The sequence below is a fragment of the Entelurus aequoreus genome, linkage group LG24 (assembly GCF_033978785.1).
Source record: "Entelurus aequoreus isolate RoL-2023_Sb linkage group LG24, RoL_Eaeq_v1.1, whole genome shotgun sequence".
Lineage (NCBI taxonomy): Eukaryota > Metazoa > Chordata > Actinopteri > Syngnathiformes > Syngnathidae > Entelurus > Entelurus aequoreus.
In genome coordinates, this window is record NC_084754.1 from 17491716 (window position 1) to 17516398 (window position 24683).

Below are 24683 nucleotides of genomic sequence, written 5' to 3' on the forward strand. Positions count from 1 at the left end.
CGGTGGACTATGCTTCTTTATCAACAATAGCTGGTGCACAGACGTGACAGCGATTTCCAGACACTGTTCTTCTTCTCTGGAATATTTCTTTATCCACTGTAAGCCCTTTTACTCACCGCGTGAGATTGTTTCATTCATTCTAGTGGCTGTTTACATCCCGCCCGGCGCAGACGTGCGTGACGCTCAGCGCGCGCTCGCAGGACAGATCTTACAAGTGGAACGGTCTTTTCCTGACTCTCTTGTTATCGTGCTTGGTGACATTAACAAGGGAAATTTGAGCCAGGAATTACCAAAGTATAGACAGTTTATCAAATGCCCGACCAGAGAGGAGAACACGCTGGATCACTGCTACACTACATTGAGCAAGGCTTTTCATGCAGTCCCGCACGCTGCTCTTGGACTATCAGATCACGTGATGGTGCACTTAATCCCTTCATACAGACAGAGACTGAAACTGGCTAAACATGTTATGAGGAACATTAAGTGTTTCACCGCCGAGTCTGTGGACGAGTTGCGTGCTTGTTGGGAAACGACAGACTGGGAGGCATTTGGAGCGGCCACGAACAATCTGGACGAGTATACGGACACTGAGACCTCATATATACAGTTCAATGAGGCGCGCATCATTCCAACGCGCACCAGGGTTTGTTATAACAACAGTTCAATGAGGCGCATCATTCCAACGCGCACCAGGGTTTGTTATAACAACGACAAGCCCTGGTTCACACCCAAGCTCCGACAGCTGCGCAAGAAGAAGGAGGCTGCGTGGAGAAGCGGGGACCGAAGTACATACAGAGAAGCGAAGTACCACTTCACCAGGGAAGTGGAGAAAGCTAAATCTGTGTACTCTAACCGTCTACAGGAACAGTTCCGCTCCAATGATTCTGCGGCAGTTTGGAGAGGTCTAAGGGCCCTTACGAACTATAAGCCCAAAACCCCCCAGGCCCTGAATGACCGGACTCTCGCTCAGGGCCTCAACACACATTACTGTCGTCATGAACGGCCTTCAGCTCATCAAAGCCATGCTCCCCCCACCATCACCCTCCCCACCAATGCCAGCACATCATTAAAGGAGTTAAAGGACTCAAAGGACTCCAATGACATCACAGGACTCCAAAAACATCATAAGACTGTAAAGACCCTCTCCATTAAAGAAGAGGATGTACGCCGGCAGTTCTTGAAGCTGAATACGCGGAAGGCCCCCGGGCCGGATGGTGTCTCCCCCTCCACTCTCAGACACTGTGCGGACCAGCTGGCTCCTGTCTTCACTGACATTTTTAACACCTCTCTGGAGCTATGCCGCGTGCCGTCCTGCTTTAAGACCTCTACCATTGTCCCTGTCCCCAAGAAAGCACGGATCACAGGACTAAATGACTACAGGCCGGTCGCGCTGACGTCTGTGGTCATGGAGTCCTTTGAGCGCTTGGTCCTGCCCCACCTCAAGGACATCACCGCCCCCCTCCTGGACCCACTGCAGTTCGCCTACAGAGCCAACAGGTCTGTGGATGATGCAGTGAACCTGGCCCTCCACTTCATCCTGGAGCATCTGGACTCCCCAGGAACCTACGCTAGGATCCTGTTTGTGGACTTCAGCTCTGCCTTCAACACCATCCTCCCTGGACTGCTACGAGACAAGCTCTACCAGCTCAGCGTGCCCGACTCCATCTGCAGTTGGATTAATGACTTCCTGACAGACCGAAGACAGCACATACGGCTAGGGAAGATTGTCTCGGACAGTCGAACCACAAACACTGGTACTCCTCAGGGCTGTGTACTCTCCCCCTGGCTCTTCTCCTTGTATACAAACTGCTGCACGTCCAGTCACCAATCCGTAAAACTGCTCAAGTTTGCGGATGACACCACCCTCATCGGGCTCATCTCGAATGGCGATGAGTCCGCCTACAGGAGAGAGGTGGACCGGCTGACGTCCTGGTGCAGCCTCAACAACCTGGAGCTGAACGCCCAGAAAACAGTGGAGATGATCATGGACTTCAGAAAAGTCACAGCCCCACCATCCCCCCTCACCCTGATTGACTCTCCCACCCCCGTCCCCATTGTGGACTCCTTCCGTTTCTTGGGCACCACCATCACCCAGGACCTCAAGTGGGAGCTGACCATCAGCTCCCTCATCAAGAAGGCCCAGCAGAGGATGTACTTCCTGCGGCAGCTGAGGAAACTTACGGTGCCGACCGAGATGCTGGCGCAGTTTTACTCAGCCATCGTAGAGTCCATCCTGACCTCCTCCATCACAGTGTGGTTCCCCGGCGCCACAGTCCAGGATAAGAATAGACTGCAGCGCATCGTACGTGCTGCTGAGAAGGTGATTGGCTGCAAGCTCCCATCCCTCCAGGACTTGTTCTCCTCCAGGACCAGGAGGCGTGTGGGTCGGATCACAGCTGACTCTTCTCACCCTGGACACACACTATTCTCCCCTCTCCCCTCAGGCAGGAGACTACGCTCCATCCAGACCCACACCTCCCGCCACCTGAACAGTTTTTTCCCCTTGGCCATCAGGCAAATGAACAATAACTCCTAACAGCAGCTCCTTGAATTCCTTGAATCCTTTCTAAGTCTATCTGATAGCTTAGTCACAGCTCTTTTTATACCAAATATGTGTTATATGTGTTTTATGTCGCACGTTTGCACCAAGAAAAATTCCTAGTTTGTGAACCCGTTCTCAAACAATGGCAATAAAACTATTCTGATTCTGATTCTGATTCTGAGAGCGTGCGTGTGAAAATACAAAAAAATTAACTATTTGACAAAATCAGACTAATTTAGTGCATGGAAACATAGTCAGTGAAGTCTTAAGAGGCCCATAAGTAGCATAAATAAATAACTTTTTTGAATAGATGGATAGATGAAAATTAAATAAAAGAAATATAAAAAAATAAACCATATGTGGAAAGTACACAAAAATAACATTTGTTAACGAGACACGAGACACTCGTGATTTAGGGCTACATAAGTAAACTTTGATTGATGATTGATGATACTTGGATAACGTGAGTTGTGTCAATTATTTTTTATTTCTACTGGAGCATAGCGAATGGAAAATAACACGGTGAACTTTGACATTTCTTATAGTTAACATCTAAAGACAGATGATAAAGATATATTTAAATTTAAACATGTCTTTATCCAGACATTACATTCGAAGTGTTTAGAAGTTGATGAAGAAGAGCAACTCCATCCATCCATTTTCTACCGCTTGTGTCCCACTGGGGTTGCAACTCAATTGTAATATGTTCCTTCTTCTATTTAGAATGCAAACTCCTGCCCCGTGGACCGTATTGCGTTTAATAGCATATACCTGAGGAAATGTTATGGAGGAAAAGTGCAGAAAATGGTAAGTGGGTTCATCTTTTATTTTGAGAGTGTATATCTGGATGTATTGATAAGGACTGTTTGGTCACTCACTGCTCCTTACAGATTACAGTACAAAAACCTGAGAAGGAAGATGAGGAGGTAATAGTGGATTTGGACTTGGATCAGACCAACTGTGAGGTGTGTCAGGGCAGTGATCGAGAGGACCGTCTTCTGCTCTGTGATGGCTGCGACGCTGGGTGAGACAAACCGTCCATTTATCCTTTAAACTGTGTTCTGTAAATTATTTGCGTTCCTTTGTCTCGGAAAAAATACTGTCTCTGCTTTAGATTAATATATTGTTCGTATATTGTAAAAACATGAATTGCCTGTTTGAGAAAAGAGCTGAGAATGATTTTTCAGCTAATGAGAAGTATGTCAGGTTGTGTTTTCAGCTTTAGAGTTTGCATGTTGTGCTTGAGTGAGTTTAATCCTGTTTCGTCCCACAGACCTAAACATGCATGTGAGGTTAATTAAGACTAAATTGTCCAGTAGTGTGAATGCTTGTTTTCATATATGTTCCCTGTGATTGACTGGCCACCAGTCCAGGGTGTCCCCCTCTTTGGCTTTGTGACCCTGATCAGGATAAGCGGTAGGAAATCGTTGAATGAATGATTATAACTTTCTTTACAAACAATTGTTTCCCCGCAAAATATTTGAGCTCTTTAACAAAGCAGTTGATTTATTTGAAAACATTTCCTTCCCTCTTTTTGTACAGCTACCACATGGAATGTCTCACACCACCTCTGGACACTGTTCCTGTTGAGGAATGGTTCTGTCCTGAATGTGTTGCCAACAACAATAATTCGGGTAAATTAGAATTATTTGATTTCTGGGACATTTTCGGCTTGATTGTGTTTTTGACCTCTTTTGTCATACGTAAAGCTGCTGCTTGTCCCCAATAGTGGTTTAAAACTTGTGAAAATTGACATTCGGGCTGGATAAGATAGCAACATGTCTGTAACACCTGCACAAAAAAATGGTTGATATGGTTGCAATCTTGCTTGTGTATCATAACATAATAATTTTGCTGTGTGTGTTTTTAGAAGTCAATCCTTTCAGGATTTTTTATTTATTTATTTTTTTTATATTGTTGCGGCCTAAAATGTCTGAATTTGCAGTAGCTTTTTCTGAAAGTTACGACAAAACATGCAACGTTTTAGGTGCAGCTTAGTTTTGCAATAACATAGAAAAAACTTGCGATTTTATGAATTTGTTATCAATATTTTAGGTTTACCTTGTGCCCTGAACCTCAAAAAACACTGAATTTCAATAAGAATTGGAAAACAAATACTGCATCTAGTCTAAATGCATTGGCGCCAGCATTTAGTCTAATCTAAGGCTCAATTCGAATACGGTACCCCTCCGCCTCCCTTGCATCCCTCTTTAGTTTTGCACGTTCACGTCAATCAAGAGGCATTCGAATTATCCGTCAGGTAGGGGGGATTGGCAAAGGACCCCCCTATAAAGTGAAGTGAGCTCGCAGACCTCACTACAGTAACGAGTACGAAAAGAAAGATGGCAGACCAGGAACCCAGAAAAACGTACAAATGCAAGTAAAAAGTGTAATTAATGACTTTCATAAGAATGACACTTGTGGTTTTAGTCAGACTTCAAACCTTTGCTACTGCATGTAAATATTGGCGTCAAACACAAATACACAATGAAGTACATTTTACATACCGCAAGCTGATTTGCCAGCACTTGCATATTTCGGCAAAAACGTTGAGGGAAGTACTTCGCCCCTACCTTACAGGTAATTTTAACGCCTCTTGATTGACGTGAACATGCAAAACCAAGGCGGAGGGCAAAAACAAGGGGGGGAGGAGGTGTAATCGAAATTGAGCCTATGTCTATATTGGTCAGGTCTAGTCTAAAGGCTGGTGCCAATGCATTTAGACTGGATACAGTATTTGTGTCCTAAATCTTGTTGAAATCCTGTGCATTTTGGTTTTAAGGTCATAAGGAACACTTAAAACATTGACAAAAAATGAATAAAATCACAAAAAATAAGGCGCCCTCAAAACATTGCAACTTCTAAATGCTAGTGCCAAAGTATTTCCACTAGATCTTACCAATCTAACTCTATGAGCATAAACTGAAGAAGCCTGCTCAGATGAGAGGCGAGATTGATGGAATGCCTGTAGTAAATAGTGTGAAACTGTTACAGCATTTCCCTCTTATTCATATAACAGTATTAATGTCAAACCACATTCCCAATGCTGAACAAAGTTGCGAAAAAATACCAGTTGGAACTATTGCAACGTCTGTTCCAGCAGAGAGACTCTTCTCTAAGGCCGGAGAAATAATCAGCCAGAGGCGTAATCGTATCAAAGCAGAAAATGTGAACATGTTACTTTTCCTGAACAGCAATCTGAGACTTCAGTAAAGTGTGACGTGTGACGACATATCTCGAGTACACTAAAGGTGTGATGGTGTCAGACATTTTTGTAGATAATTTTTCCAAGTTCATTTTCTCAGGGAACTGTCTTTCGTATGCAGGTTTATAGGACAAGGAAATCCTAGTTTATTGTGATAAGGAAATTATTGACTTTGCTTCAGAGAAGTGTTATAAGTTTACTTCCACAAAGAGGTTTGAAACATAACATTGTTATGAATAATTGTTTTTTTAAAGCTTTTTCTACCAATACTTTTTTTTTGAGAAATAAGAAAAGTGAAAATGTGTATATTTTTGTTTATATTTAATTTATTTTTCATATTTATGTTATTTATTTTAATTTTACTTTTATTATATATTGACCATAATAAATGTGGTATAAATGGTCTTTATTTGTCTTGTGATTTGTCTTAAATAATTACAATAGTAATAATATTTTTGACTGACAAAAATTGCCAATAAGAAATAAATGGTATCGGTATTGATGAAAATGCAAGAAAAAGTATCGGTATCGTATCGAATCCTAAAAGTGTGGTATCGCCCATCCCTAGTGTGTAGGGCCGCGAGCCTGTCCTTGGGCTCAAAAAGGTTGGGGACCGCTGCTCTAGGCAGCTACCTATTGGTGACATACAGCAGCTTTAAAAGGTGAAATGTGCCTTGGCTTACATGTTTGCACTGCTAAGCATTTTTTATCGGGGCATATTTAGAACAAGAAAATGGAACCCATAGCCTCGCTTCCACTGCCCATCCAACCACCAGTCGCACCCAGCCCCGAGCTGCCGGTCCTACAAGAGCAATCGCCCGCACTCGGCACAGTGAACGTGTTCGGGCCAACGTGAATCGGCATCGTATCACACAGGCACGCACACCACAGGTTTGGCATGATGGCATGATCTTTCTTTCTGACTTGCATTAGTCCGTCTGTACGTGGCTAACTCAGTGGCCGGATCAGTGTGTGTATTGTTGATTTTAATGTGTATCTCCCTAAAACAAATACTACTCTGGCTAAGTAACTATGCATGTGTTTGGTCCTTGTACTGTAATGGAGTATTAAAGTAAACTGACAGCGCTTTATATGTTTTCCTAATAGCTTGCTCCCAGGGACCTAATACAGTCTACTTGGCTGGATGATACTATCAATGCAGTGGTGGCGGGGTTGAACACAGCTGTATATGTAAGGGACCTCACCCCTCGTGCTCCACCCAGGCGCAAGCGCAAGACTGGTAAGGAAACAGTAGCATATACACAATATGGGCAAATGTATATGAGAGCACACCCTTTGCAGTGGCTTCAACTTTTAGGGATTATTATCTACTATTTAGGAGTGCGAATTGCTGGGCAGGTCAATGATGTGTTCTAGTTCCTTACAATAGAGTTTAGTTCACCGACACTAATCTCATCTAACCATGCTCATGTTTGACATATCTTTGTTATACTAGAACAGAAAACATTTAAAAAACATAATTAAAAGTGATTTCAAATTGAGGGCAACTCATGATTTAGCAAATTGATTGATTGATTGGCTTTAACTGAAGTATTTAAGCCTTGTGCAACCTTAAGATTGACTATACACTCTTACTCTTAGGGTCCAAAAGAGACCCACTCTTATATAGTAAGTGTTGTAACTTATAAGTCAACAATACATTTTGTGTTTTACTTTCAATGCTTGAAACCTTTACCAACTTCAGATCTATCTGTAGATGTAAAAGGGCGGCATGGCTCAGTTGGTAGAAAGCCGTGTCAGCAACTTGAGGGTTCCAAGTTTGATTCAAGCTTCCGCCATCCTAGTAATAGCCATTGTGTCCTTGGGCAAAACACTTCACCCTCATTGCTCCCAGTGCCACCCACACTCGTTTAAATGTAGCTTAAAGATTTTTATAATGGGTTTCACTGGTAAAGCGCTTTGAGTCTCTAGAGCAGGGGTCACCAACGCGGTGCCCGCGGGCACCAGGTCGCCCGTAAGGACCAGATGAGTCGCCCGCGGGCCTGTTGTAAAAAAAAAAAAAATTAAAAAAATTTTTTTGTATTTTTTTTAATTTTTTAATTTTTTTAAAAATTAAATCTACATAGAAAAAAACACAAGATAAACTTTCAATCAGTGCATCAACCCAAACAACCTCCCCCATGCACACTCATCCACACCCACTCACACAAAAGGGGTTATTTCTTTCTGCTACCAATATTCTGGTTCCCACAACATAGACAACACATCTGCAAGGGACACAGTCCCTGAAGCACACATGATTGTATAGGCTGCTGGTCCACTAACATTTTCATTAATTACTATTTTTTATGTAATTATTTTTATATTGTTTTACTTTCTTTTTTATCCAAGAAAATGTTTTTTATTTATTTATCTTATTTTATTTTATTTTTTTTTTAAAAAGGGCCTTATCTTCAACAGACCAGGTTGTCAATGAAATTAGATTTGTTTAAAGGGTTTTTTAAACAAGGCCCAGTCCAGATAATGTCCAAGTCGGACTCAGCAACACACACCTTCATTCATGTACACAGAAAAAAATTAGGGAACACAACAGATTGCATATAATTTATAAACAAAATTACATTTTCAAAATAAGCATTTATGTACAGTCCAGATTATGTCCAGGTCACTCAAATTAGGGAACACCACAACAGATATCATATAATCTATAAACATAATTATACTTTCAAAATAAGCCTTTGAGGACTTCTCATCTTTTTTTTAATGTTTTTTGGCATCATTATCGTTTTCACCCATGTAACTTTCTAAAGTTAGAAAATACTGAATAAATGTTTTAAAGAAAGTAATACTAAGTGAATATCTGTTTTTGGCCTTAAAAATAAACATTTTACAGAGTACTATAATTAAATTGACTAAATCATGATTGTCAATGAACTCTCCTAAAATAACAGAAACCACATTAAGCTTCATAAACAAACCAATCCTTTAACACATTTTTTCAACTTCCACCCAAAACAAAGACACAATATGACAATACCAAAACAAATGCAGGGTGGATTCAGGCTCCTGACAACAAAATCGGCAATCATCTGACTCTGTCATATTCCATAATTTTAACATTTTCCCTGTGGGTAAGAAGTTATAAATAATTTTAATTTGAAAATAACGATTTTGCACATCGATAGTGGTTTTATAGATTAGTTTGAATATGGCATCCCATGGCAACGGGCAGTCAAAAAAGTCCTCCCATTTTACATTTGTGTTGTATGAGGCAGCCTTCAAAGATTTCTTTATTAAATAAAAATTATATATTTTTCTATTTATTTTAGTTCCTTTTTTCCAACTAGAATTTATTATTAGAGGTTTACAAACTAATAATTTAGTAGTTCCATAATTAATTATTTGTTTCCATCTTTTCCCAATTACTCCAGTTAGTTGATAAAATGAAAAGCTTGAGCAAGCATCACCATACATAGCTCTAAATTCATCATACTTCATAATTTTACCATTCTCATTGATAATATCATTGACAAAAATGTTTCCTCTTTCAAACATATTTTTCCAAAAGAAAGGCTTTACAATATTAGAGTTCATCCATATTAACTGCTGCAAAATATCGTCTCTTTTTTCTGGCACATAACATTGAAAACACCACTATGAGTGGATTGTTTCCTTTATGAGCCCCGCCATGTTTCCCAGCAGACTCTCTGGGAGGGGATCACTTGTAAAAAAGGATACAATTTCTTTTGATACAGTACATATTCTTTGTCCAACAGGACATTTGTGTACCACCCAATGTTTAAATACATCTTTGGAACAATTGATGCTTTTAAAGACAGACACATAGCTTCAAGGTTGAGAAGTTTCAGGCCCCCATATTCATACTCTTTGTACAAAACCTTTCTTTTAATCTTTTCTGGTTTGCCGTTCCAGACAAAATCGAAGACCCTCCGCTCATAAATCTTAAAAAAGTTTTGTGATGGAGCTGGTAATGACAAAAACAAATAAATAAATTGAGGAATAATTAACGAGTTGGCAATAGACATTTTACCATACAAGGTTAGGGATTTCCCTTTCCATAATTGCATAATTTTGTCCAGCTTTCTTAGTCGATTATCATAATTTACTGAGCCTAGATCTTCCAGATTTTCTGGGACAACAACACCAAGTATGTTAACTGGTCCATCTGTCCACAAAACAGGCACTTTGCATTCCATTCGAAAGGACGTTCCCTTTAGATTTCCGATCCTTAACATTTTACATTTATCATAATTAAGCTTAAGGCCAGATTGCTGTGAAAATATGTCCAAAAGATTAAGAAGGTTCCGCAAACAATGAGGAAAAATCTTATCTTTGTGAATCGGCCTTTTCTGACATGAACTTCATCAAGAACAAACACAGAACACGCCTCACTGATGCACATCTGCAAGACTCACTCAGAGTTGCACATCTGCAAGACTCACTCAGAGTTGCAGTGTCAAGTTACACACCAGAGTACAACACACTAGTTAACAGCATGCAATGCCAGGCTTCCCACTAACTGACAAAGAAACAGATAACAGATTTGGTGTCCAGTTCAAAGTGTGACATGATTTAAAAATGTGAGAGTTTACTTTTGTATTTTACATGAGTTATTATTTGTACAAACATGGTGCAAAGTAATTCATGATTTGTGAAAAAAATGTTAGTGGCTAGCTAGTTAAAATGGGATATTGTGATTTCACAAGACTGTCTTAGAAGTGATCATTTGAAAATGTTCAATTTGAAAAATGTGCACTTAGAGAAAATATAAAAATAAAGTGTTGCATATTGATATTTATCTGTTTCTATATATATTTATTGTGAGAAATCATTAAGATGATCAGTGTTTCCACAAAGATAAATATCATTAATTATTAATAATAACAGAGTTAAAGGTAAATTGAGCAAATTGGCTACTTCTGGCAATTTATTTAAGTGTGTATCTAACTGGTAGCCCTTCGCAGTAATCAGTACCCAAGAAGTAGCCCTTGGTTTCAAAAAGGTTGGTGACCCCTGCTCTAGAGGAAGAGTGCTTTACAAATATAATTCACTCACTAAAGTTGTATTGTTGTTTATGGCCTTTTTTTTTTTTAAATAACTTTTTTTAATGCAGAAATGCTAAATATGCAATATTTCTAAAACATAATAAGCTGCAGAGTGTAAAATTTGAGGATGGGTAATTACAGCTTTGAATAGGTCAATAATTCATGAGAACATTGATTTTGATAGATTAATGTTTGAAATAAACTCAAACAATAAGAGTAGACAAGTAGACATAATTTTGAACTAGAATGAGCGACAACGCATGCAGGACTTGTTTTAGTTTGAGTTCACACATGTATTATATATATATATATATTTATATATATATATATGTTTATATATATACAGGTAAAAGCCAGTAAATTAGAATATTTTGAAAAACTTGATTTATTTCAGTAATTGCATTCAAAAGGTGTAACTTGTACATTATATTTATTCATTGCACACAGACTGATGCATTCAAATGTTTATTTCATTTAATTTTGATGATTTGAAGTGGCAACAAATGAAAATCCAAAATTCCGTGTGTCACAAAATTAGAATATTACTTAAGGCTAATACAAAAAAGGGATTTTTAGAAATGTTGGCCAACTGAAAAGTATGAAAATGAAAAATATGAGCATGTACAATACTCAATACTTGGTTGGAGCTCCTTTTGCCTCAATTACTGCGTTAATGCGGCGTGGCATGGAGTCGACGAGTTTCTGGCACTGCTCAGGTGTTATGAGAGCCCAGGTTGCTCTGATAGTGGCCTTCAACTCTTCTGCGTTTTTGGGTCTGGCATTCTGCATCTTCCTTTTCACAATACCCCACAGATTTTCTATGGGGCTAAGGTCAGGGGAGTTGGCGGGCCAATTTAGAACAGAAATACCATGGTCCGTAAACCAGGCACGGGTAGATTTTGTGCTGTGTGCAGGCGCCAAGTCCTGTTGGAACTTGAAATCTCCATCTCCATAGAGCAGGTCAGCAGCAGGAAGCATGAAGTGCTCTAAAACTTGCTGGTAGACGGCTATATGGGCATCTACATCAACTATAAGATTTGCCTGAGAAGCTGGACAGGACAAAAAACAAACAAAAAAAAAAAAAGTATTTGTGGCGGACGTAATTCTTTCGTGGCGGGCCGCCACAAATAAATGAATGTGTGGGAAACACTGCATGTAATGCCCGTTTTAGGCCCAAGGGTTGCACTAGGGTTAAGAGTGTTTGTGACAAGCAAAGACATTGATGATTTACTGTACAGGAACACGCAGAAAGAAGGCATCCTCTGCTAAGGGGAAAAAAGGTAATTCACGAGTTAAGCGGAGACGTAAAGTTAGGAGGAGGACTAAATCCAGAAAAACTCTGGTGAGTCTCTTTAGCGTCAATTTTGAGCCTTCCACTTCAGTGCAATATGAAATGACTGTCTCGTTTTGTTGTTATGCTTTGTCACAAGGTGGGGAAAAAGGTAGCCACCGCCCATAGCCGCATTGCCAGCAGTCTCGGTCTGTCGAAGGACAAGAAGAACTGTTCACTTCCTACAGTATGTCGGCCGTCAGAGCACACGCTAAGCAGCATGCGAGCTGACATCGGAGCTGCATCGCTTTCGATCCACGGGGATCCTTTTGACCTGGACCCCTTTGTAGATTTGTATGATAGCTGGTTCTTCATAGTGTGTCACACACCATAATAATGTTTATATAATACGATATAATATAATATTTAATAATAATTCATTTGTGGCAGAGATGAAAATGAGCACCAAGAAAGTGTCACGTCATTGTTGGAGGCCAAGAGACGAGGGATCTCTCATTCTGCTTTTCGCTCTCACCAGCCTGTTGCCCGACCTGTGGGTGCAAGCCTTTCAAGGTGAAATTTCATACTGACTTTGGCTTATTAAGCTTTTCAGACTGTACATCCTTATGATGTGATACACATGAATTGTCTCGGAAAATGATTTTTTGTTAATTATTGTAATTCTTTGATGTATTTTTTTTAATACATGTAGTAAAACTATGGAATGGCATATAACCAAATAGAACATTGATAACAATAGGCCGATAACAAATTTTGCTGATAACCATTATTTGTCAGCATTATTTGGAGACCAAATTACTATTAAATATTGATAATAATCATAATAATGGTAAGTTACCCTTTCAAACGCAATAAACTCTTATTTCTACTTGGTATGTTTTACAATGTAATCAGAAGGTCTTGAAATGGACTCTCAATCTCTGAGGAAAAATTTAATTTCAATAAATATTGAACATCTTGAATGTTTTTCCCCAGTTGGAAAAACTGGGTCGGATCTTTTTGTTGTTTTTTTGTTGCAATCACTTTCCAACATTTTCTGCATACTGGTTCATTCGTACGTGTTGATAGGCTCATCTTGCTCATTCAGTTTTTTAAGCCGAAATATTCCCACTCAGGACATGAAGCTTTACAATCATCTTTGTTCCCCCTAAAAGTTGTTACTTTACTGTGCTTTTCCCTAGTGATTAGCTACTAGCGACCTAGAGCCTCTGTGTGTGCATCTTGTGTGTGTAAACTAGTGGTCCTGCCTCAGCCCACGAGACAAAGATTATGGATGACTGACAAGAGGATTCACTGTGTTGATTTATTTCTGCTGTTAACCAATTGGGTTCAGATGCTGAAAGCGATGCAAAGAGTGAACTCTCTTGCACCCTGTTGGAAAGCGAGAGACAAAGAAAACAAACACAAACATTGCAATTTATTGACGCAGGCAAAGTTATCAAGTTCACTTCCATTTATAATTCGATTCATTGATTTTTTGACTATCCTCCCAGGCCGAGATACAAGTGCTAAAATACTATGTGTGTTACCCCAGACGCGGTGTGGACGTTACCCAAACTGGCGGTGTTGTGGAGGCAGCGCCAGTGCCTGACCTGTTGGGCAGCATCCTGTCTGGGCAAAGCTTGCTCTTGATGGACAGCTCTAATGTTGTCATCAATCGTGATGGTTCTCTGAAAGCCTCTGAATCAAGTAAGAGTTTTAATCAAAGAGCCAAAAGTCAGAACTTGTCTTACTATTCTTAGTGCATTCAATCGATCGCAACTGGACTGTTTGGTTTGGTTTGTCTCAGAAGACGTTTTGCCTTCATCAGTTCATGCTCATAGACTTAGATTGGTCAGATCTAGTCCTAAATTTAGATCGGTCAGATATTTTATTGAAATGGAAAACCGCTTTCCAAGTAGGTGTTCTGCCTTTACCACTTATTTAATAGGCCCATCTAAAGTGGGCATTGGTGCAGCGCACAGACTATTCAAACTTCTAATTAATACACGCAACTGTGTGACAAATTATTAGATTAAAAATATTTCGACTTATTTCCCACTTTTCCCACTTATTTCCCACTTCCATTGTGTATTAGGAATGGGTGATATGGCCTAAAATAGTAAAATTCATATTATTTGGTTTATAAATGATAATAGAACCATTTCAAAACGGGTTACAAAGGCTCTTAACTGGCAATAACATATTGCGTCATTTACGGTTGTATTTTGTCAAAACTTTTATTAATCTACTTGTTAAAGGGGAACTGCACTTTATGCATAAAGACATAGAATTTTGCCTGTCATTCACAATCATTATGAAAGACATGACAACTAATGTATTATTTTTTACACATTCTAGTCTGCTCACAGCGGAGCCAATGGGAGGTCTTCTATTCTGCCCATAAAACCCAATAAAAAACATCCAAAATGCGCCGACTATACTCCATTTACATTTTGTGTCTTGAATATTAACCAAGTATTAGTGAAATTGTAATTGTAAGGGTAACGCAGACTAACTATTTATAGCGGCGACGTGATCACTAGCGTGTGTGCCTCGCTTCCATTGCACCATGGAGGTGAATATCGCTGACTTAGAAGCGACTTTTTCACTGTGGCGGGGCTAGCGAGAATGCTACAGTGTGATGAGGATGCGTTTGTCGCTGTCAAATTTCCAGGACACAGCTGGAATCTGTCATCAATATGCATTATTACAATAAAACGATAGTATTAAAAGCTCTATAGTCCGCCAAATGTATATAATTTATATATTGTATCATCTACATCCCGCAACCATATTTTGTGTTTAATTATTCCACGTTTGTTTGTGATTCAACTTCTCTTACAGCAAGGATGTCTGCTCTGAAAACAGGTTTAAGAAGGAGCAGTAGCGCAGAAGAATCCATTGCTCAGGCTGACATTACACCCTTCCTTGAAGAACCTTTGTCCAATCACCACAGCAGTGATCCACTTGGACCATTCTACCAGAGTTCTTCTCGAGGACCCTCATCTGTCAACCATACAGAGCCTTCTCAACATCGTGATTTGCCCCCTAGAGGTCATTTGCATATTCAGCAGCCACGTACAAACAGACCTTCTCCCTCTTTTGGTGTTCAGAGAGTCGGTGAGGGCTCCAGGGAAGCTGCATCCTCATCCAGGCACCCTAACCAAGACTCCAAGAACAAAACACTTCTCCCACAATCCCAACCTACAAAAGCTCCTACAAAGCCCATGTGGGTTGATGTGTCCATCCTACCAAGGATACCAAAAATCAAGCGGGAAAGCAGCGATGTAGCAAAGCATCACAGTAGTAATATTGAACACAACGATAAATCTCCCACCAGGAATAATACTTCTGGCATGCCTGAGACTGCTTTGATTAGCTTTGCAGGGGACGAGAACAGGAAGCATCATGTTGTCCCACAGCAAAGCAGCACTGGTTCTCAGGCGCAAAGACAAGGAACTTCGCAAGCCTTCTCCAATTCATTCTCTTTTTCCTCCTCCACTGGATCCCAATTGTGTAATTCATCAGTATCCTCCCCATCTTCATCATCAGTAAGCTTCCGCATCAACTCCAGCGGGAATTCGTGGCATTCAAGACGACTCAGCCTCCCATCATCATCCACAAGTGGAAGCAGCGTTAAGAATGACATGAGAAAAAAGAGTGATGAGACAAGAAAAAGACAGCTTCACAGAGATAAAGAGAAGCTGTTGGCATCACGCACAGCTGCAAGTAACAATGAGGAGTCAAATGATATTTATGACCCCTTTAATCCCACTGCGTCAGACTCAAGCAGCTCGGACAATGAAGGTGAGCGCTTGGGCAGCAGCTTCCACCAATTAAACACACTTCCCAGCTCAGTGTTCAATCGAGATGTAGCGCAAAGTAAGCAGAAGTTGGTTGGAGTTAAAATCCAAACACAGGAAAATGTAATCTCACAGGAAAAAACAAGGATTGCTAATTTACAGACTTTACCAGAAGTGGCTAGCAGCTTTTCAGAAGTTGTTAAAGTAGAAAAAAACAATGTGTTGGTCGATTCAAAAACTGACAATCGAGCAGCATTGAGTGACATCATGGTAAAGATAGAGCAAGGGCTTGTGAATTTAGGTGAAGACGCAATTTCTGGACACGGTGTGAGAAATGATTCCAGTTCGGAGACACCAGACATTTCTGTGCCTGTTCATCACAGCCTGGACAATATCAAGACAGAGGAGGAAGGTGGACAGAAGGCTGTTAGTCCAAACCCTGACAAAAAGACAGATTATTCAGGCTCGGGCTTACATTCTGTCAAAAGGAAACCAAAGGAGGAAATTAAATCTGATTCCAGGTGTTCACAAAGAGATTTGGCCAGTGAAGAGAACCCCTCCACCCCAGTTCCATCTAAACAGCAGTCCTTTAGTTCAAGCACTGCAGAGTCAGACGGAGGCAAGACTAAAGACCATCATGAATCCAGCAAGGGTGACAGGCAGAAGAAAATGGACAGAGACAGGGCTTCGAGGCGGTCAAGGTCCCAAGAGAGGAGGACGCGTTCTTTATCAGAAAGTGCGTCGTCCAGTTCTCCTGAGAGGATTCACAGAAAGAGAAAACAGAAGTCCAGGTAAAGTGACAATAATAAGCTTTCATCAGCAACTTTTTAACATTTCACAAACTACACTGCTATTTGCTTTTCAGGCAATTAACATTTTGTTTGATTCTGTTTTTCAACAAAACATGTATGCCCGGTTTTTCGTATGATGTTATGGTACAGCCGAACACTTTGCCTTACAAATTAGTCTGTTTGCCTGCATATTGTTCTGCACAATAATGTTCGAACAAAGCAAGCCTTTTTCTAATTGAATTAATCAAATTAATCGATTAATCGTTGCAGCCCTAGAATAAATATGCACTTAACGTGTCTACTAAATACCTTTAACATAATTTTCATGTTAGCAGAAACATGTGTGTTTTTCTAGGCAAGGTAAGTAATTCAAAGTGCCTTATATAAACATTAAAAGCAACATGACACTACTAAAAAAAGTGAAAACAGTCGATTAAAAAGTGGAAAAACATTAAAAACAACAATAATATACTACAATGAAATAAAGGGTTACAGTATAGTGAAGGGGAGAGAAAGGCAAAGAGAAAATGATAATGGAAATATATAATCAAAAAGCAAATTGTCAGCATTTTGTAGTTTAAAATGAAGAGCAATAGAATATAGCAAGTAGGTATTTAATTTAGTACTGACAGTTTCAGCAGACCCTCAGATCGGCGGGAAGTTTGTTCCATAGGTTAGGAGCATAATAACCGAATGCTCCCTGATCTTGTTTGGTTCTTGTTCTTGGGACACAAAACAAACCAGTTCTTGACAACTTCAGGGGTCTGGATGCTTTATAGGGAACTAATAGATCAAGCATGTATTTTGGGCCTGGACCATTCAGTGCTTTAAAGACTAGCAGTAACATTTTAAAATATATCATTTGACTCACAGGAAGCCAGTGTAGTGATATTGTCAGTTTCCTATTGTTTGTAAGGACTGTGGCGGCAACATTTTGGCTCAGCTGCAGATGGCTGATTGATTTTTTGTTAAGACCTGTAAAAATGCCATTGTAATAATCTAACCTACTAAAAATGAATGCATGAATACGTTTTTGCATGTCTTGTTTAGCCAGAAACCCCTTAATTCTAGCTATATTTTTCAGACTGTAATAGCCAGATTTGTTGATTAACTTTAAATGTTTGTTGAAGTTCAGGTCTGAGTCAATAATTACACCAAGATTTCTGGCTTGATTTGTAGCTGTCAATAACATGGAACTTTTCTGAACAAATATCTATCACAACAATATGGACTTGTTACTGCTTTTGTGTTTTTAATGTAGTATTTTAAAATAGAAGTGCTTCAATGAAAAGAGAACTCCTTCCTGCAGTGTGCATAATACTTAATGTAAGTCGATTGTTGTCCTGCCATGGTTTTTTGGACTCAAATGTCCCATCAAGAGGGCCAGCGTGCTGTTTGTCTTCCGTGTGACTCGTTTGCGTCTGTAGCCTGTCACTATAGGACCAACTGCACATTTGCACATGAGCGACAATAACACTACCTGGACAAAGGTGCTTGTGTTCATTCATAAATATAAGACAGCCCCTGTAACACCGCATACATTAGTCTACCGTAGAGGTCATTGAGCGATTGCTTAGTCCTTCTTGTGCTGTGTCTGCTTGGGTCGTCTTCTTCTGTGAATGGCGGTCGTCTTTCGGGGCCCGTTAATAGTTGTGAATTTTCGTTCCGTGCAGCAGGTTTTTTCTTTTTCGATGGTCGAGTCAATCTTCATCGGTTTTGGAGCTGCGTCGAGTGCATTTAGCACTACGCGCCAAATGGCTGACTGATGGATTGTGTGAAAGCGTTTGATTGAATGTAAAACGGATTGAATGTAAAACGATTCATTAGTCCACGATGACCCGTTAAGCAATTTCATTGGTCTGGTGTGACGAGGCAACTTTTATTTGTGGCATGTGAAGATTGTATACCCAGAAAAATTCATAAATTAGCCGCAGCATTGTATAAAGCGCAGGGATTAAAGCGTGGGCAAAAAATTTGCGTCTTACAGTCCAGAAATTATAGTACATTCTTTTTTAGGGAGAAATGACTTCAGTTTTTTTATTAGTCTGTTTTTGTCTGACCTTTTGTAACGGATGACTAACAAAAACAGAGGTACCACTGTACTCATTTTACCTCTATCGTTGTCTGAAGGTCTGGTTCCAGCTCCAGCAGCAGAGAGCGCTCAAGAAGAAAGAAACTTAAACAAAGGAGCGACAAAAGAACGGACAATAGCGAGAGTGGCCGAGAGAGAAGAAGAGTGTCGAAAGACAACAGACGTGGTCGATCTAGATCGAGATCACGGTCCAGAGGTAGATCGAAGGACCGGAGACGTTGGCGCTCACGCTCCAGATCCCTGTCAACATCACGATCCAACTCCAGATCCAAGGAAAGGAGGAAAGAGCACACACAACCGCAACATCGTAAGTTGGAGTTTCGATCGAAAGACAATCGGAGACCCAGATCAAGATCAAACTCAAGAGAGAGAAGGAAAGCAGAGGATTTGTCCAAAATAAACACCTCGAAATTCCGAAGGGACATGAAAAAGGAGAGCAATGATTTTCACGCTTCTGTAAAAGAGGATAAGATTGCACATGTCAAAAAAGATGTGTTGGATTCTACCATTGCAGCAATGAAGAGTGACAGGGCAGACAGTACATCCTCATTTACAGAAGTCAAGACAGAAATAAAAAAAAAAGGGCAGCAATCCATCGATATGTTTGAACATTCTTCCATCACTAAACACATCAAGAAAGAAGATACAACTTTGAACATCTGTAACCAAAGCCTCAAAAAAGAGCCTGTTGACATAGAGTTATGTCAAACGATTAAGACAGAAAGTGTCAAAAGAGAGCCTGTTGATGTAAAGTTGTGTCAAACGCTTAAGACAGAAAGTATCAAAAATAAGCCTGTTGACATGAAGTTATGCCAAACGATTAAGACAGAAAGCGTCAAAAGAGAGCTTGTTGATATAAAGTTATGTCAAACGGTTAAGACAGAAAGTATCAAAAATAAGCCTGTTGACATGAAGTTATGCCAAACGATTGAGACAGAAAGCGTCAAGAAAGAGCCTGTTGACATAAAGTTATGCCAAACGAATAAGACAGAAAGTATTAAAAAAAAGCCTGTTGACATTAAGTTATGCCAAACCGTAAAAACAGAAGACATTTGTGAATCTACTAAAATAAAAGTGGAGCCGACGTCGTTCGAATTGCCTGTCACCTCACATCACACAGCAGGCTCTCACCAGGATTCACCGAACCACTCTCATCTCGATGTTAAGGCAAACACAGTTGGATTTAAAGTCCCCATCAAGCAGGCCCCTGAACCGGATGAGGACGTCACCATGGATGTTGATCATCACAACCTGGACGGTGTGAAGCCCGAGCACACCAAAGACATTGGTCCCATTGTCAAACAGGAAGACAACAGACAAGAAGGGAGGATTGAGGCAGAGCAGGTGCCGCCTCCATTAGGAGCCAAAGCTAAGATTCAAGGGAAGAGGGTGACCTGGAATATTCAAGAACCTGATGGATCACAACCAGACAAGTCTGCAAGCAGTAGGTGTTGATTTCTTATCTTTACATTATGCTTCATATGCATCTGTTCAATTTTGTTTACCATTCCTTCTTTCAGAGCTTGCACGGTATAAATTAAAGCTGAAGCAGGAAGCGGCTCGGAGACCCTCGTCCACTAAACAGACCACCACTCAGGTAGGGACCTGTTTGCTAATATACACCACCACAATGGAATTGTAGTAAACAATTGTGGTACCTCCAGTTACCAAGTTTTTAAACTTTCCCAACTATGAACCAACACCTAAACAAAAACAAGCTTCCTCATGCGAAGCTAGTCCCCGGATCCAAACATTCCTGTGTCGTATGCCCGGCATTAATTTGGTGCAGACTCAGTGTTGCTCAGCGGCAATACAGGAGCTCTCGTCAGACGGGGTGCAGTAGGCAGCGTATGATTTTGTAGCGTCTCAATAGAGTCACACTCCTTTTGAACTTTAATACCAACATTAACATGCAAGCAGTAGTGCTCCATTCTAACAACATATGTGTAAACTAGCGCACACGTTTCTCTGTCACTTTCCACACCAGTAACAACCAAACCTCCCTATTGTCGAACGAGGTGCCTTCACAAACTCACAAACACTAAACCTGCTCTTTCATCCTTTTTTTTTAAGATGGAGTAAATGTGTGCTTAACGGGAGAACAGTTGTTTGTGCTAGGTTCCTCTTTAGATAAAGCAGTAGGTTTTTACCATTACAGTGGTTATGGTTATGGTGTTAGTCTATTCCGAACAAGCATACAATTGATACATCACATAATTACAGTTTCTCATTAGAGCATGTCCGAAAAAGAGTAGGAAGAAGCAGAGCTTATTTAATATTACCCCTTTTTGTATTATAGCAATTACTAACACATTTGTTACTACTCACTCTAAATAGATAATTAATTCAGTAATTTAATCAGTATATCAGAAAATAAACAAATAGACAATGAGTACCGGTAAGTAATTAATTTAGAAATTTCTCTTTAAGAACCAATGTAAACATGATTAATGGGTATCGGCCTCGACAGAATGCCATATTTTAGTAAAGGTTTGAACACTTGGAACACAATATAAAGTGCTATACAGAGTACTGTATACCAAAAAAACATAAGGCGGTGAAGGATCAACTATCTCTTTATTAACAAAGCCAAAACAACAACAACTAGCTGAATTGTTTTCCTTACGTGAACGCATGCACGCACACACACACACACACACGCACACACTAGCCTTGTGGTCCCCTCACGGTTTGAAACCACAAAACCCCTGAACTTTAACAGCCAGGTCGCTAAAATGTTAGAAATAAAAAAGAAACTCCATTTTACCTTGTTGGTTTGACTTTTTTTGTCTGCTGGGGGCGGTAAGGTAGGACGGCAGTGTCGACAATAGGGGTATATACCAAGTACTGGTATTTTTTGGTATCGGTTCCAAATTAAGTCAGTCCAAGAGGACTGTTAAAATTCTGGACTAATAAGACGGCTATCGATACTTTTTGTTTTATCCAGCTGACCATTCTAATTATGACAAGCGCACGCTGTCACATTCATTCAGGTACCGCTGCAAAAAAACAAGACAATATACATCCCTATTCAACATCGCTGTAAGTACTTCCTGAATGTTTCAAATAACACACTGCTTGGCCATTGCTTTCTTTGGAGTCATATTGAGCTAGCAAAAACTAGAAACATTTTTGTAAAAAGGCTAAAAAAACCACTTAAAAACTCACACAAAGTAGCATTGTAGCAAATTGTTCTGACTAAATAAGCAGTGAGCACCGTAGATCGATCAGCCTGCCTACAATGGCTGTGCTTCCAGGCACACAATGGGTAGATAAAACGTTTGTACACGGAAGCATATTTTTATTCGATCTGCAGTATCGCAAATCGAGATTCCATTGTATTTTTAGTATTTCTTTAAACTTTATGATCATATTTTATGCTTAATTATTATTTTTCTGTTTTATAAATGACTTTATATTGTATTTTAAGTGTGCACAGATTACAAACATTTACTACAACAGGTACTATTGTCGAGTCTAGAACCAATTATCCATGTTTACAATGTTTGCTGTTGAAAAAATTAGGGTGGTAACTGGAGGTACCTCTGTAACTGAAGTGAAGTTCATTTTGAGGAGTTTCATGAAAAAATAGGATTGTTATTGTTCATATTTCTAAATTTTGTAAACAAAATTTCAACCTGTCTGTCAATAATTTAACATGTAGGGTCACTGAACCAACAGCAGGTGGCAGTGTTGTTACAGAACGTTGATGTAGCAACAGCTTGTGGCCACAAGGGAAACCTGAAAGTGATGGCGTTTCAGATGAAATGAAACTGATACTGACATCATTACATGCATAATGTAACAGCTGGATTAACATAATCAATGATTTGTTTACTTTAAACTGTTATATCCAGTCAATGTTAAAAAGTAATAACTGTGACAGTTTAAAACACAAAACAGAGTTTGGTCACCATAAAGCATATTATGCAGCTCATGGCATTAATACGTTTTATCCTTCTTGCGACTACTGCCAAGAACGCCTACTTATCTGTGGACAGCTTTCCGCCGAAACTTGATCCATCGCCAGTAACAGCCCACCCTCTCCCCCAAGGTTGGTCTTTTTTTCATGAACTATCGTGACTGTCGTAGGACACAAGTGAACCTGGCTCGGTCAGTGATTCTTCCAAGAGCGAAGGTGCCTCTGGGGAGTATTTGAAGAAGCTTCACATGCAGGAGAGAGCCGTTGAAGAGGTGAAACTCGCAATCAAACCTTTCTATCAGAAGAGGGATATCAACAAGGAAGAATACAAAGAGATTCTACGCAAAGCTGTGCAGAAGGTGCGTTCTAAGGTGCATTGTCAATATCGTGTCTAGAGCTAAGACTTTAAATTTGAAGTAATTGCCTGTTCCGCTAGGTGTGCCACAGCAAGAGCAGGGAAATTAACCCGGTGAAGGTGGGCATTCTGGTCAAGGCGTATGTGGACAAGTACAAACAGGCGAGGAAACTCAAGAAATCAGAGGCTGAGCCAATGAAAACTGATGATTGACGACGCATCAACACTCATTTTTTTACTGGACTGAAGTTTGCAGTAAGATTTATTTTCTTCATCACACAGGTTTCTATTTTTCTTTTCAGGACATTGACTTGTGCTCAACTGGATTGTTAAGATTGTGTTAGAAGACATTTCACCTCTTTTTTGAGCATGCTTCATCAGATCATGCTCACAGACTTAAATAGGACAGCTCTAGTCTGTGAGCCTGGTGAAGCATCCAAATTATCTGTCCTCTACAAAAGGGGATATTCTTGTGGAAAGTAAATTTTCTGAATACAAGAAGCGCCATGCTTGGAGAGGATAATTACTGTACTTTGGATCCGGCACCAGGTGAGCGTACGAGGATGAAGCAGGCTAAAATGAGAGATGAATTGTCTTCTAAGACAAACTGAATAGTCCAGTTGTGATCGATGTACTGCCCTGAGAGAACAATGACATGTATCAATGGGAATATTCACACGTATCTGTTTCTGTCTTTTACTGGGATTCAAGTCTTTTTGCACTTCACAACATAATGGTGTTTTTTTTTTAAGGATTAGGTGTCTGATTCTCTGCACTGCGAATATGTCACAGGTAGAGTTAAAGCAGCTAATTAAATTATGAAAAGTCTTTATTATGCTACATTTGAAAAAATCAAATCAGTTCAACATAGATTGTAGATCATTTAGATTTAATTACATGAATATTTCTCTCTGCAAATGCTGCCTGCGGTATGACTTGAATTTAGTAAAGTTATGATTGTTTTGTAACAAATGAATCTGTGTAATCAGTTTTCTTCCGTCACTAATTTGTAACCATCCACATCTAACACAATGCTGGTAGACTTCAGTCATGAGCTTTCAAATAAATTATTGAGTCATTTTTCACAAAAGCATCTTTCATTTGGTTTAAACAACCAGTTACTAAGTATTTTAGGTAAACTATAGTACATCTGTCAATCTGTGACGTCACAAATGGCCCACTTTTAAAAAGAGACTGTAAAACACTGCATTCACAAGGTTGCAAGCTCACACCCAAATGCATGAACCTTATTATTTGACACTTTGGCATTGTTTAACAAGGGTATCCAAAATTGTAACAACATTTATGAGTCAGAAAAAGGACGGCATGGCTTGGTTGGTAGAGTGGCCGTGCCAGCAACCTAGGGGTTTCTGGTTCGATTCTTGGCTTCCGCCATCCTGGTCACACGTTCTTGAGCAAGACACTTCACCCTTGCTCCTGATTGGCAGTGGTTAGGGCTTTGCATGGCAGCTCCCGCCATCAGTGTGTGAATGTGGAAATAGTGTCAAAGAGCTTTGAGTACCTTGAAGGTAGAAAAGCGCTATACAAGTAGAACCCATTTACCAGAAAATAGGAAAATCATCGTAGGTCCTTTTTAATGGGGTCATATTGTGTATTTTTTTCTACATTTTAACTTTCTTGTGGTCTACGTAACATTAACATGTAATGGTTGT

General features: G+C 39.9%; 1 protein-coding gene across 4 annotated transcripts in view; it reads left to right on the plus strand.

Moving 5' to 3' along the window:
* LOC133641884 (PHD and RING finger domain-containing protein 1-like) overlaps window positions 1-24115 on the plus strand; it is a 31921-nt gene extending 7806 nt beyond the window's left edge. For 2 of the 4 annotated variants that reach the window (XM_062035983.1, XM_062035985.1), the window contains 14 exons: window positions 3266-3349; window positions 3433-3566; window positions 4085-4176; window positions 6472-6638; window positions 6855-6987; window positions 12013-12116; window positions 12205-12398; window positions 12495-12617; window positions 13600-13754; window positions 14892-16641; window positions 18772-20177; window positions 20254-20330; window positions 22826-23014; window positions 23092-24115. In XM_062035983.1, coding sequence (XP_061891967.1) covers window positions 3266-3349; window positions 3433-3566; window positions 4085-4176; window positions 6472-6638; window positions 6855-6987; window positions 12013-12116; window positions 12205-12398; window positions 12495-12617; window positions 13600-13754; window positions 14892-16641; window positions 18772-20177; window positions 20254-20330; window positions 22826-23014; window positions 23092-23223 — 4740 coding nt within the window. In that variant the 3' untranslated portion in view covers window positions 23224-24115. Of the gene's footprint in view, window positions 1-3265; window positions 3350-3432; window positions 3567-4084; window positions 4177-6471; window positions 6639-6854; window positions 6988-12012; window positions 12117-12204; window positions 12399-12494; window positions 12618-13599; window positions 13755-14891; window positions 16642-18771; window positions 20178-20253; window positions 20331-22787; window positions 23015-23091 lie in introns of all 4 variants that reach the window. The other 2 variants (XR_009824347.1, XM_062035984.1) reach the window with 2 other exon arrangements.
* The last annotated feature ends 568 nt before the right edge of the window (window positions 24116-24683 follow it).